This window comes from Symphalangus syndactylus, chromosome 17 (genome assembly GCF_028878055.3).
Source record: "Symphalangus syndactylus isolate Jambi chromosome 17, NHGRI_mSymSyn1-v2.1_pri, whole genome shotgun sequence".
Lineage (NCBI taxonomy): Eukaryota > Metazoa > Chordata > Mammalia > Primates > Hylobatidae > Symphalangus > Symphalangus syndactylus.
This window is the reverse complement of record NC_072439.2, coordinates 27,335,804-27,350,105: the sequence shown is the minus strand read 5'-3', so window position 1 is coordinate 27,350,105 and position 14,302 is coordinate 27,335,804. Positions and strand designations below refer to the sequence as shown.

Genomic DNA, 14,302 nt, shown 5'->3' with positions numbered 1-14,302 from the left:
TTGTAACATCGTGTATTTTAGTTGTATAGATATTCCAAATGTTATCACTTCCTGCAAATATTACATTTGTTAATATCACCACCATTTATCAGAAGAGTCTTAGGTTATAGGGTAGATACAAGTTTTTTTAAATTCTGATTTTTGTCTGAAAGCTCAAATTTTATTATTGGCAACAAACACTGTCAGTTGTTTACCCTAAAGTGACAGGTGTACTTTATTTTTGAGAAACTGTTTGTACAGTATATACAAATGTAAATAATCATGATTTACCATTTGCTTTTTCAGTTAAAATGTTATTCCACAGGGTAAAAAGACTAGCTCAGTTCACAGCTACGCTTTTCTTCCAACAATGATGGTACTTTGATACACAGTAAAAATGTTTCATGTATACTTCCTGTTTTGTCACAAGGAACATTAAAAAGACATGTACTTGGCCAGGCGCAGTGGCTCACGCCTGTAATCCCAGCACTTTGGGAGGCCGAGGCGGGTGAATCACCTGAGGTCAGGAGTTCAAGACCAACCTGGTGAAACCCCATCTCTACTAAAAAATACAAAAAATTAGCCGGGTGTGGTGGCAGGCGCCTGTAATCCCAGCTACTTGGGAGGCTGAGGCAGGAGAATCACTTGAACCTGGGAGGCGGCAGTTGTAGTGAGCTGAGGTCTCACCATTGCACTCCAGCCTGGGCGACAAGAGCGAGACTCCATCTCAAAAAAAAAAAAAAAAAAGACATGTACTTATGGGTCAGATCTAACAAAATCAATCTGTATTTTATTTTTATTTTAGTTTTGTTTATTATGGCTCTTTTTTTAAAAAAAAAAATCATTTTTTTTAAAGATGGAATTTCGCTCTCATTGCCCAGGTTGGAGTGCGGTGGCACGATCTTGGCTCACTGCAACCTCTGCCTCCCAGGCTCAAGCGATTCTCTTGCCTCAGCCTCCCAAGTAGCTGGGATTACAGGTGCCTGCCACTATGCGTGGCTAATTTTAAAAATATTTTTAGTAGAGACGGGGTTTCACCATGTTGGCAAGGCTAGTTTTGAATTCCTGACCTCAAGTGATCCACCCGCCTCAGCCTCCCAAAGTGGAAGGATTACAGGCATGAGCCACCTTGCCTGGCCCATTTATTATGGTTCTTAAGTAAAACCATTTTTTTTTTTTTAAATCATATGTGGCAGTGAAGAATCCAATGACACTAGTACAGTTTGGGGTTACTGCCTTGATTTCTGCTAAGGCAGTAACCCCAAACTGTACTAGTGTCATGGCAAGTAATATATTATTATGAAAATAAGTTTGAAATTGCAGACCACCTGAAATGGTCTCAGGGACTCCTAAGGGGCCCAGGGACCACACTTTGGGAATGACTACCCTAGAGAATTATGTGCTTCCCAGTATTCACCAGGTTATCTCACTCTATCAGGTAGTTCAAGGGTGAAGATAATCTTCAAAGGTTCTGTTAATACATTGAGTAACCAGAGGAAATTAGAATTTCTCACTCATTAGGTATATTAGAATTTATCACTCATTAGAATTTAGAAATTAGAATTTCTCATTCATTAGGTATATTAATAGCTACTATACTGTATCATTTTCCCTTTCTGTCATCCAAGGTAGGTGCTTTTTCTGCTCTCTGAATCACTTAGGGTGTGTACCCACATATCATTCCTTAAACAAGTACCCTTAAGGAATTTATGAAACTTAATTAAAAGAGGCTAGTGGCTGGGTGTGGTGGCTCACGCCTATAATCCCAGCATTTTGGGAGGCCAAGGCGGGTGGATCACTTGAGGTCAGGAGTCCGAGACCATCCTGGCCAACATGGCGAAACCCCATCTCTACTAAAAATACAAAAACTAGCCAGGCATGGTGGCTTGTAATCCCACCTTCTCAGGAGGCTAAGGCACGAGAATCACTTGAACCCAGGAGGTGGAGGTTGCAGTGAGCCAAGATTGAGCCACTGTACTCCAGCCTGGGCAAGAGAGTGAAACTGTCTCAAAAAAGAAAAAAAAAAAGAGGCTAGCATATCTCTTTTCTGCCCTTGACTTACTGTTTTTAGAAAGGAATCAATGAAGCTAAATTATCTTGTCCAAACCAATTTTCTACTTCTTCACAGACATTTCTCTAACAAAAGATGTCATCACTACCAAATCTATTAGCTGCAAGGTTGTTAACTCTGACAAGCTCCTGACAAATAGACTCCTGCATGAATGTGTTACCAGATTTTCTTCATTGTCTCCCAAGTCAATGCTTACATACAGGATTCTTTAATAGATATCTATGTGATATTGAGATTAGAATGTCTACCTCAGTAACTTTGATTCATCTTAAGCCATCAGATGTCTCTTGATGTTTAGATAATAATCTACTACCAAAGTACTACAGGAGTTCAAAAACATTCATCACCCCTTCATGTTGGTATAGTGGAGTTTATGATGTATCTGGGTCACAAAAATTGGATTTATACCATAAATGCTAATCTTAATACCTGTTTCCTTATGAGTGCAGCCACTTGGGGGAAAGACTTAACAGATTCATAGTAGGTTTTCTCCATTGAGGCCCTTGTTCAGTGTTCAGTGCTGTCAACACTAGTTCTCTGCTCAAACTTTCACACTTGACAGGAAGAAACAAAAGGAGAACAAGGTTCCAGACGCCAGGAGAGAGGCTCTCTTTATTACCCAAATCACAAGATTTTAGTGGTTCCAGTATAAATTGATAAATGATTGGTTTGTGTTATAGTCATTGTGTCATAGAGAACAAATGATATGCTTTCAAGGCAAGTTTTATAATGTTATTCCTTTGGCTGTAATATACTTGATGTTTCTGAGATCCTTTGTATTCTTGCCTCAAAGCTTAGCTGATGAACCTTAAATTCATTCAGACACACTTATATGCCACTTATGCCACTTGTAAAGCTGATATTGCACTCGTTGAAGGGTTTACTAATATTCAAACCCTCCAGTAGATAGAGCTGTTGTCCAATGAGTCACTAGTATGGGTCTTTCTTTTTCAGTTCTTTCTCTAAAGAGGGGTCATTTTGTTTAGAAAAAATAATGCCCTCTTCATTTGCATGGCACTTTGTCATATTTAGGGGATGTTTTTATGCTTACATTTTTCTCATTTGATTTCCCAGAAAGATGTAGATATTTTCATCCTTTATTTATAAGAAAGGCAACCACGCTTGTCCTTATGCACAAGGTTGCTGGATAAAGAAGTTGACCCACCTGACTCCTGATCTAGTTCCTTTAAACTAAGCTTTATCATGTTTAGGACAATGCCAGGCCTCTGCATATACTTACCCAGTCATTAGCAGTCTAAGTGATAATGTTGTTTTTAGTTATTCCTCCTACTGTGTCATTATGATTATGTCCTCCTTTTAAGCATCCAGATAAAGATACTGAAAGGCATTAGAAAATACTAGCAGCTAAGACTTTGTGCTGAAAGCCTGAGGGCTACTATATTTCCCCAAATTTCTTGTCTTGCATTATGGTTCACTCATTTTGAGATACCCCAGCTAAAACATCCAATAACTTGCTGCACCTAGTAGCAAGAATCAGTTTGGCCTAATAATCACAACGTCAGCTTAGTTTTTACCTCCCAGAGGTCCTGCTGTATTGTCAATTAATAAGTAACAAAAACAATCCATTTACCTTTGAATAAACTGGTTAGCTTTTGTTTGTTCATTCAGTTATCAGACACGTAATGAATAATGCCTTGGGTGTGCCTTGAACATTATTTATTTATAAAGAGCTTGCTGAGAAATGGTCTATATTAGCAACAATAGTAATGATAATTAATACTTAATTTGCAGTACAGGCCCTGTTCTAATAGTTATATACTTTACATCTGTCAACTGCTATAGGTTCCTTCTTATTTTTCTACTATAAAATTTATACTAAGCACCCTTTGGCTTGCCTCTTTGTTTCTTTAGTAGCAAAGGAAAGTATGGAAAAACTGCTCTGAATAGTAGAACATGCATCCTGTCAGCAGTTTATGTGGTACATGCTGTCTGGAGGTTTTTAGAAATGGAGATGGCATGATGGTATTATCTGCTTTCTAAAGAGCAAGGATAAAGGATTAACTGTATTAGCAGATTACTAATGTTTTCAGGGATATATTTAGAGAAACACTGTGATTATTTTTACTGTTAATGTTTCCATGTATAACTACATTTCCTTTCTCTGTTTCTCCACTCCCCATTAAGAGTTTGATTTCTAATCTAAAAGATTTTATTGGCTTGTCCATAGCACTAAGTTAAAAATAAGAACACAGTCTATAATTCTTCTCTTTGATTCAAAGAAATAGTATTAAAAATCATATATTTTTAGGTAACTGAATGTGAGATATTTCTGTCACTTCTGGTGAAATTTCTGGATGCAGATAAACCACAGTGGCTACGAGCTGTTGCAGTGGAATCAATACACAGATTCTGTGTGCAGCCTCAACTATTAAGGTAAAACCTCAGCAATAGTTTGTTAAATAGATAGGTTAATGTTTATTAACCTGTAAACTAACCTATAATAGGTTAATAAACTAGTCAGAAGACTTTTGATATTTGTTCCCAATATTAGTGATTTCTAAACAGAGAAAATAGGGTATTGTATCTATAAGGACGGGTAGGGCGTGTAGATGTGGAAAAGAACAGTGAGGTTAAACACACGTGGTGAGTGATAGACATCAGTCTGAATTTACTGATTTAATATAGCCAAAATAATTTTTTTTAGAACTGTGACTGCTATCTGAACCTTTGTCCTAAATTCGTAAAATTACTGAGTTGTAATGAAGAATTTTTTAGTATAGTTTAGTAACTCTTAGAGTAATATCACTTGCTATAAAAAGGTTTAAAATTTTTAATATATTCAAATGTTTTTCCCAAAAACCTTTTAAATTATTTTACAGGTCATTTTGTCAGTCCTATGATATGAAACAGCATTCTACCAAGGTTTTTCGTGATATTGTAAATGCACTGGGATCTTTTATACAGTCCTTGTTTCTTGTCCCCCCTACTGGAAATCCTGCAACAAGCAACCAAGCTGGTAAAAACATATTCATAATTTTGTTTTTTATATTCTGCCATAAGTTAACAGTATTGACTATTCTGAGAGGATATTATGAAATTCTGTGACTAGAGAAATTTGGGTTACCTAAACATGTTGGTAGTAAAGAATTGCACTTAAAGAATAATCTGATCTCACCGAAGCAGTTGCGTTTCTTTTTTCCAGAATAGGTTTTCTTCTCTGACATACTTTCAGTTTCTCTGATCACATAAGAACAAAAGTTTAGATGCTAATCTTCATCTTAAAAGAACCTTTATTTGATGACTCCCTTTGAAGAGTCTAGATGGTTACCACCTTAGGAAGACTTAGTCCCTCTCTTAAAGGGGTTAACATGGTTGGAGTTTGTTTGGGAATCTATATGGTTTGTTGTTTCCCTTTACCTTCTTTCTCTTCCACTTTGTACTGAGTGATGGTTTTGTATACTTTATTCCCACTTCTGATAAAAAGTGGTTTAATGAAAGATAGGCTAAACATTTATCAGTATTTTTACTTCCTCTAGTAGCTTTTATTTTAAAAAGGGAAATGGTATTTTAGGGAAATAGGAAGATTCTCTGATAGACAAAGTAGTGCTGATAAATTTCATTTATTTCTGCAGTACCCATTCTGATAGTACAGAAATTTTTTTTAAAGATTGGCCAGGTGTTTGAATATTACTGATTTGTAGTCAAGTGGTAAATTAGTCTCTTTCCTTTTTTTCCCTTCTTCTCTAACAGGAAACAATAATTTAGGTGGCTCAGTCTCAGCACCAGCTAACTCAGGAATGGTGGGGATTGGTGGAGGTGTTACTTTGCTACCAGCATTTGAATATAGGGGAACCTGGATACCTATTCTGACAATCACAGTTCAAGGCAGTGCTAAAGCCACCTAGTAAGTAGTAGTAGCATTATTTTATAAGGAATGATGTTGTTGGGGGTGATATTTAACCTAAAATGCTTCTCTATTATATTTTAAATTTTAGACCCAGTACTTCTAATGTATTTTAGAGCTTATTTTCTTTCGTCATATTTTGAAAATTGTATCTAGGACTGGATTTTACTTGTTTTCTTTTGTGCTGTTTGTAGACTAACAGCATTATAAAACAAAATGTGATTTCTTTACATATGGACCTATTAGCTCTCCTATACAGCTTTTTGGTTTAAGTATATGAATTAGTTTCAGACCACTTGGGCTTAGGTCTTCTAATATTAGCTGAGTTACTATCAGCAAATTAATCTTTTTTTCTTTTTTTTTAACCTCATTTCTCTCATCTGTACAATGGGAGTAGTGATATATCTAATTTTCAGAATTCTATATGTAAGAAAAGTTATTTTAAGTGCTTATCTAATCATATTGTTAGGGTTTAACACATGGAAATTTTAGTTTTTAAGTAATTAAAAAGTGTTTAATGGATTCCATATCTGTTATTTTTAAATTGTTTGTCATTAGCCATTTCAATTTAACAAATGCATACTCAATAATGTATTACTGATTTTTTCTTAAGTCTTAATGAGATACAGTACTTACAGAAATAAGGCAATCAATACTACATGGATATAACATTGCTATAGTTACTATGAGGGAGTTATAGATATATTTTGAGTAATTAGTATGTATAATTAAAACTATCCTTGGCCAGGTACAGTAACTCACGCCTATAATCCCAGCACTTTGGGAGGCCAATGTGGGCAGATACTTGAGGTCAGGAGTTCGAGACCAGTCTGGCCAATGTGGTGAAACCCCATCTCTACTAAAAATACAAAAATCAGCTGGGTTGGTGGTGTGCACCTGTAATCCCAGCTACTTGGGAAACTGAGGCACGAGAATCGCTTGAACCTAGGAGGCAGAGGTTGCAGTGAGCCGAGATCATGCCACTGCACTCCAGCCTTGGTGACAGAGCGAGACTCTGTCTAAAAATAAAACTATCCTTATGACATAAATCAAGACTTAATGTGAAACAGACTCAGGAGGCTGAGGCAGGAGAATCACTTTAGTTCAGGAGTTGGAGTACAGTCTGGGTAACCACGAAACCCCATCTCTTAAAAAAAATAGAAATGAAACAGAATCTTTGGCTAGTTAAAATCATCAGTTTCTCTGGTGTGTCAGTCTGCATTGTATCATCCTAGGTATATTTCACCTTACAGCTTTATTTTGCCTAAAATTATAAAAGTATAGAGTCATAGAAGACTGAAATATTTTAATTAAAATTCATTGTTATTTTTAGTCATTTATATTAAAATTACTTAGTATTTTATAGGCTTTGCCTTGTTCAAAAGGTAATGACTCAAGTATACTAGAGAATTAAGTTGTACAAGCATCAGATATCTAGCACTAAAGGAGACATTAATTATCTAGTTCACCTTCCCACCTCATTTTATAACCTGAACAAAAACCAACACAGAAGAAAATTTTTGCCTTCTTAGAGCTTACACTTTAGTGAGTGAGATAGTAAATAAATAAATACACAAGTAAATATATAGTATAACCTTGGGTAGTGGTTAATTTGAAGAAAAAGCAAGTTAAGGGCATAGAGAATGACCAAGGTGAAGATGGGGACAGAAAGGGTCTCCCTGAGGAAATAATACTGAGCAGACACATAAAGGGAGGGAGTGAAGATGTGTGCTTGAGGAAGAAAAAAAAAAAAAGAAACAAGTCACAAAATAATAAATACTTGTCTGGGTTGTAGAACTCCTTTTTAAAATTTATTAGTAAAAGCCTACCAACACTGTTTATTGATACTGGATTTTAACTAGTTCTGCTACTAACTACTGTGATTTTGAGTATAGCACTTGATTTCACTTGATCTTAATTTTCTCATCTTTAAGACAAGATTAGGACTGAATCTCTAAAGGAACATATGCGTAGGTTTTTTTTTAGTGCTATACATACAGAAATTGCTTAATTCTGAAATAATAAATGGCCAGAAAATATTGAGTGTTCTTTTGTACATGGGTTAGTATGTTCACACTGGAGCTTAACTGTTGAATTGGCATCTTTTATTCATTCATTGTGAGGTTCAATATAAAATGATTTCACTATTTTCTTTGAAGGCATATGTATACATCTTGATTGTGCATTCTGTTCTTTTATTGACTGCTTGAGTATAATTTGAAAACTTAAGTGATATATAGATAGAAGTAGTTTTGACATAAGTATTGGTGGCATATTTTATATTTATTACACTACAGATCCCTTCAAAGCTGGACTTGTGACAGTTTTTGCAATTTGACCTTAAGTTTAAAATGTTTAAACAGATAAATTACATTTTATCTCAAAGTGGAATTTATAAAGTAATTCTAATAAAGTAGCACTGAAACAGTGAGGTAAGAAAGTATGTGTTTTCTTTTAGGTTTATGGTATAAATAAAAAGTATAAATTACCCTTTCTCTTAACTATTCTAGTGCTTAAAGTCTGTGCCATAGAATTGGAGAATTGGAGTTTCTGATGTTTTGGATTATTTTATGTTTTAGATACATTTTCCCAATAGATCACATATTCTTTGAGAATAGGAATTTGTCTAATGAGATGCTTAACACTGATTTATTTAGGATGTGGCTCTCAAAGGCTAATTGGCCTGGGAAAGATTAAAGCCATAAACTTTATCTCCCCATTTGAGCTTAAGTTTCTTTCTATTTTTCACTTTCCTTTTATGTTTGGGGGTACATGTGAAGGTTTGTTAAAAAGGTAAACGTGTCATGGGGATTTGTTGTATGTATTTCATCACCCAGATGTTAACCCCAGTACCCAATAGTTACTTTTTCTGCTCCTCTTTCTCCTCCCACCCTCCCCCCCTCAAGTAGACCCCAGTGTCTGGTATTTCCTTCTTTGTGTTCATAAGTTCTTATCATTTAGCCCCATTTATAAGTGAGAACGTGCAGTATTTGGTTTTCTGTTCCTGCATTAGTTTGCTAATAGCCTCCAGCTCTAGAACTTAAATTTCATGATCAACAATGTAATTATATTTCTAATGATTACATAAATTTTTAAAAGCTCAAGAGTTGACACATTAGTGGTAGGCTTTAGTGTCAGACTTGATTTTAAAAACTTCTGATTAATAACTGTCATATTAGTCCTCAGTTTTATTATCTGTGTCTCTTAGGGTTTTTGTGAGGAGTTAAATGAGATAATACATATTTAAAAAGTAGAGTCCCAGACTAAGAGTATTTGCTCAGTGAATGATCACTATATATAGATGTTCTTATTGTTTTTTTTAATTTACATTTCTTTATTAATTACCTATCTTGATGATTCAGAAACTTTAAGGTTTTGAGGTAGGACATTTTCTTAGCTTTTTTGTTGTAATCTTTAGTAATTTCAATTTTACTTTTGAGATAATTCATATGCCATGAAATTCACCCTTTTACAGTGTATAATTCATGGTTTCATTATATTACAAAGTTGTACAACCATTACCACTACCTAATTCCAGAAAGTTTTCATCACCCCTAAAAGAAACCTCATACCCATTAGCAGTCATTTCCCAATCCCCCTTCTTCTAGCTCCTTAGCAACCACTAATCTGCTTTCTGCATCTATTGATTTGCCAATTCTGTATATTTCATATAAATGGAATCACACAATAAATGTTATTTTGTGTCATACTTCTTTGACACAACATAATTTTTTTTCAATTGCTATGTAATAAATGTACATATTTTGAGGGTAAATTTGATATTTTGATACATTTATATAATGTGTAGTGATCAAATCAGGGTAATTGTGTTATCACCTCAAACATTTATCTTTTCTTTATGGTGGGAACATTTGAATTCGTGTGTTCCAGGTATTTTAAAATATGCAATAGATTATTGTTAAGTGTAGTTACCCGACTGAACTGTTAGATGCTAAAGTTTATTCCTGTCTGTATAACTGTATTTTTGTACCTATTAATCAACCTCTCTTTACCCCCAAACCTCCACCCTTCCTGGCCCCTGGGAATCACCAATCTGCTTTCTACTTTAATGAGATCCACTTGTTTAGCTCTCACATCAGTATAATTTTTTTTTTTTTTTTTTTTTTTGAGACGGGGTCTCGCTCTGTCACCCAGGCTGGAGTGCAGTGGCGTGATCTCGGCTCACTGCAAGCTCTGCCTCCCAGGTTCATGCCATTCTCCTGCCTCAGCCTCCCGAGTAGCTGTGACTACAGGTTCCTGCCACCATGCCCGACTAATTTTTTGTATTTTTTAGTAGAGACAGGGTTTCACTGTGTTAGCCAGGATGGTCTTGATCTCCTGACTTTGTGATCTGCCCGCCTCGGCCTCCCAAAGTGCTGGGATTACAGGCATGAGCCACCACTGTGCCCGGCCCAGCATAATGTTTTGAAGGTTCATCTGTGTTGAGAATGTGTCCATACTTTATTCCTTTATATGTCTGAATAATATTCCAATATATGGAATCACTTTTTTAAATTAATTGATGCATATTGGGTTATTTTCACTTTTGTTTATTACTACTATGAGCATTTGTCTGTAAGTTTTTGCATAGACATGTGTTTTCATTTCTGTTGGGTATACAACTAGTAAGTGGAATCGCTGGGTTATATGGTCACTCTATGTTTACATTTTTGAGGAAGTGCCAAACTCTTTTCCCAAGCAACTATACCATTTTACATTCCTACCAACAATGTGTGAGGGTTCAGATATCTCCACATCCTCAGCAATGCTTGTTAATCTTTTTTTACGTAGTCATCCCAGTGAGTATGAAATGATATCTTACCGTGCTTTGATTTGCATTCCCTAATGACTGGTGACAAGCATCTTTTTGTGTGCTTCTTGGCCATTTATATGTCATGTTGGGCGAAATGTCTATTCAGATTCGTTGCTCCTTTTTAATTGCATTGTCTTTTTCTTATTTAATTTTAAAAGTTATATATTCTGGATGCCTGTCTCTTATCAGATATGTGATTTGCAAAAGTTTTCTTTCATTCTGTGGGTCTTTTCATTTTCTTGATTGCTGCTTTTTGAAGTACAATTTTTTTTAATTGTGATGAATCTATCAATTTTTTTCTTTGTTGCTTGTGCTTTTGGTGTTATATCTAACAAACCTTTGCCTAATCCAAGGTCATGAAGATTTTTACCCATGTTTTCTTCTAAGAGTTTTATAGATTTAGCTCTTACATTTAGATCATTGATTCATTTTGGAGTTAATTTTGCATATGGTGTGAGATAGGGGTCCAACATTACCTTCTGCATGTGAATATCCAGTTGTTCCAGAATCATTAGTTCTTTGTCAATTGAATTACTCTTTCTTCTAGGAATTATTTTGCCAGATATCAATTTTAAGATGTTTAGAACCATAGTTCACTACCTGCCATGATTTAAAACAGATTTATTGTCCTTCCTTCTGAAAACTTTCTCCTAACTATGGGGTAAAAAATTGCTCTGCAGTTTGAACTTGACACACTGATGCTCTTATTCTCACCTTGTTGGCAGATTGTATTTGAAATGATAGGTGAGCTGGGCATCTCACAGCATGAAAAGCATCTTCCTCTTCATAGGAGTGATTTGATTTGATGGCATCTTATTTTTATTTTTATTTTTATTTTTTGAGATGGAGTCTCGCTCTGTTGCCCAGGCTGGAGTGCAGTGGCGCAATCTCGGCTCACTGCAAGCTCTGCCTCCTGGGTTCACGCCATTCTCCTGCCTCAGCCTCCTGAGTAGCTGAGACTACAGGCGCCTACCACCACACCTGGATAATTTTTTTTTTTTTTTTTTTGAGACGGAGTCTCGCTCTGTCACCCAGGCTGGAGTGCAGTGGCACAATCTCGGCTCACTGCAAGCTCCGCCTCCTGGGTTCACGCCATTCTCCTGCCTCAGCCTCTCCGAGTAGCTGGGACTACACACGCCTGGATAATTTTTTACATTTTTAGTAGAGATGGGGTTTCACTGTGTTAGCCAGGATAATCTCGATCTCCTGACCTTGTAATCCGCCCACCTCGGCCTCCCAAAGTGCTGGGATTACAGACGTGAGCCACCGCGCCCAGCCGATGGCATCTTATTTTTAAAGCACAAGTCAGAGTTTGAGAAGTTTTATCTCATTGTATTTTGCATGTCAGTCTTAATTTTTCTAATATCTAATATTTAATGAAAACATTGGCACAACTCAGGGGAGAATGAGAAGTAAATTATTAAAATAATTAGTTATGGCAGTGGTCAGGCCTTAATTTTTCTAATCAGGTATTTAGAATACCATGAAGAGATCCCTTCCCTAAATGAAAAAATTTGGTAATGTCCCTTTATTTTTTGCTATTCTGTTAACCTTAATGTCTATAGTCTGTAAATTGTAGAAAATAGTTTTATGTATTTTTTTTTTGTTGTGGCTTCTCATTGGTATTCTATATTTTTCATAATTTCAGCTTAGAAATGTTGGACAAAGTTGAGCCTCCAACTATACCTGAAGGTTACGCCATGTCTGTGGCATTCCATTGTTTGCTAGACCTTGTTCGTGGAATCACAAGTATGATTGAAGGAGAGTTAGGAGAGGTTGAAACAGAATGTCAAACCACCACTGACGAAGGTTCTTCACCAACACAGTCGACAGAACAGCAGGATTTACAGTCAACATCAGACCAGATGGATAAGGAAATTGGTATGTGTCTGTATTTTTAATTTTTATTGGAAATAATTTGAAATTTACTGACAATTTGCAAAAATTGTAGTTTTTATAAATCTTTCACCCTGATTTCTCAAGTGTTAACCACTTTCCCACATTTACCTTACCATTTTTTTGAATTATATACATGTGACTCTACTTTTTTCTGACCTATTTATAGAAAAAGTTGCAGACATGATGACGTATTACTACCCTTTAATGCATCAGTGTGTATTTTTTCAAAATAAAGTTAGTCTCCTGTGTATCATAGTACAATCACCATCAGAAATTTAACATCAATCCAATATTATCATCTAACTCCAGGTCTCATTCAAATTTTGCCAGTTGCCCTAGTGATGTCCTTTTATGTGTTGAATTTAGTTGCCATGTCTCAACTTGGAAGTTTCTTAGTTTTTCCTTGTTTTATATGACCTTACCTTTTTGAGTACAAGTCAGTTTGAGTTTGTGTTATGTTCCTTCATAATTACATTCAGCTTGTTCATTTTTGGCAGGACTGGCACAGAAATGTTGCTGTGCTGTACTTAGGAAGCATACTACAGTATCAATTTGTGTCATTATTGGAGATGCTCACTTCTATGAGTTGGTTAATACAATGTCAGCCTGGTTTCTTCAGTGTACACTTAATTATTAACTTTTTGTGGAAAAAACTTTCAGATTGCTACTACAAAAGAGTGCTTTCCCTTCTGCATTTTTTTATTTTTTTAAAATTATTCACTTATATTAGTATAGATTCATGGATTCCTATTTTATTCAGAGGATTACAGTCTTTATTATTATTTGGCTTGATGTTCAGATTGTTCCCAACATGGGCAATGGGACCTCTTTCAAGATGGCCCGTGTGTCCTTTGGACATGTCCCATGCCCTTTTGACATTCTCTGAGCACTTCCTTACTATTTGATAGAACAAGATGTTCCAGGCTGATCTTGGATGGTTCTTGTCCACCCCAGGTGTCAGTCATTTCTCCAGGAAGCCCTGGTTCCTTTTAGTGGAGAATAGTATTGAAACGAACACGGGGATACTAGGTATGCTTTTCGCCACTTAGATAGGAAATACATACCCACATACACGCACACACACAAGCACACGTCTCTCTACATTTCTAAAATGTCTGTTTCTCTATATTGAATTACCATGACATCACACTAGTTTCTTCAGTTCCAGTTCAGTACCACAAGGTTTATTTTTAACTTTCTGTGTTTGTAATTCCCTTCTCCAACAGTGTGGAACCTGCTGACATTTTGCTCAGTGTATTTACTTATTTGCTTGATTCTCAGTGTATGTAATCAGTCTCCTGGCTGAGCCAGTTTGTTACGCTGCACCCTGCCCTCACTCCAACTGGTCACACTGGCTGAGAAAGTTTGGGTTGATGAAGGCAAAGGGAAAGGAAAGGATATCAGCTGGGCATAGTGGCATGTGCCTACAATCCCAGCTACTTGGGAGGCTGAGGCAGGAGGATTGCTTGTGCCCATGAGATTGAGTCCAGTCCGAGTAACATAACAAGACCCTGTCTCAAAAAAAAAAAAAAAAAATATGGCTGGGCGTGGTGGCTCACGCCTGTAATCCCAACACTTTGGGAGGCCGAGGTGGGTGGATCACGAGGTCAGGAGTTTGAGACTAGCCTGACCAACATGGTGAAACCTTGTCTCTACTAAAAATACAAAAATTAGC

At 36.2% G+C, this 14,302-nt stretch overlaps 1 protein-coding gene across 10 annotated transcripts in view; it reads left to right on the top strand.

The window, feature by feature from the left end:
- MON2 (MON2 homolog, regulator of endosome-to-Golgi trafficking) overlaps positions 1-14,302 on the top strand; it is a 135,221-nt gene that overhangs the window by 54,215 nt on the left and 66,704 nt on the right. For all 10 annotated transcript variants that reach the window (XM_055251068.2, XM_055251066.2, XM_055251067.2 and 7 more), the window contains 4 exons: positions 4,320-4,444; positions 4,891-5,027; positions 5,762-5,915; positions 12,377-12,609. In XM_055251068.2, the coding sequence (XP_055107043.1) occupies positions 4,320-4,444; positions 4,891-5,027; positions 5,762-5,915; positions 12,377-12,609 (649 nt within the window). The remainder of the gene's footprint in view (positions 1-4,319; positions 4,445-4,890; positions 5,028-5,761; positions 5,916-12,376; positions 12,610-14,302) is intronic.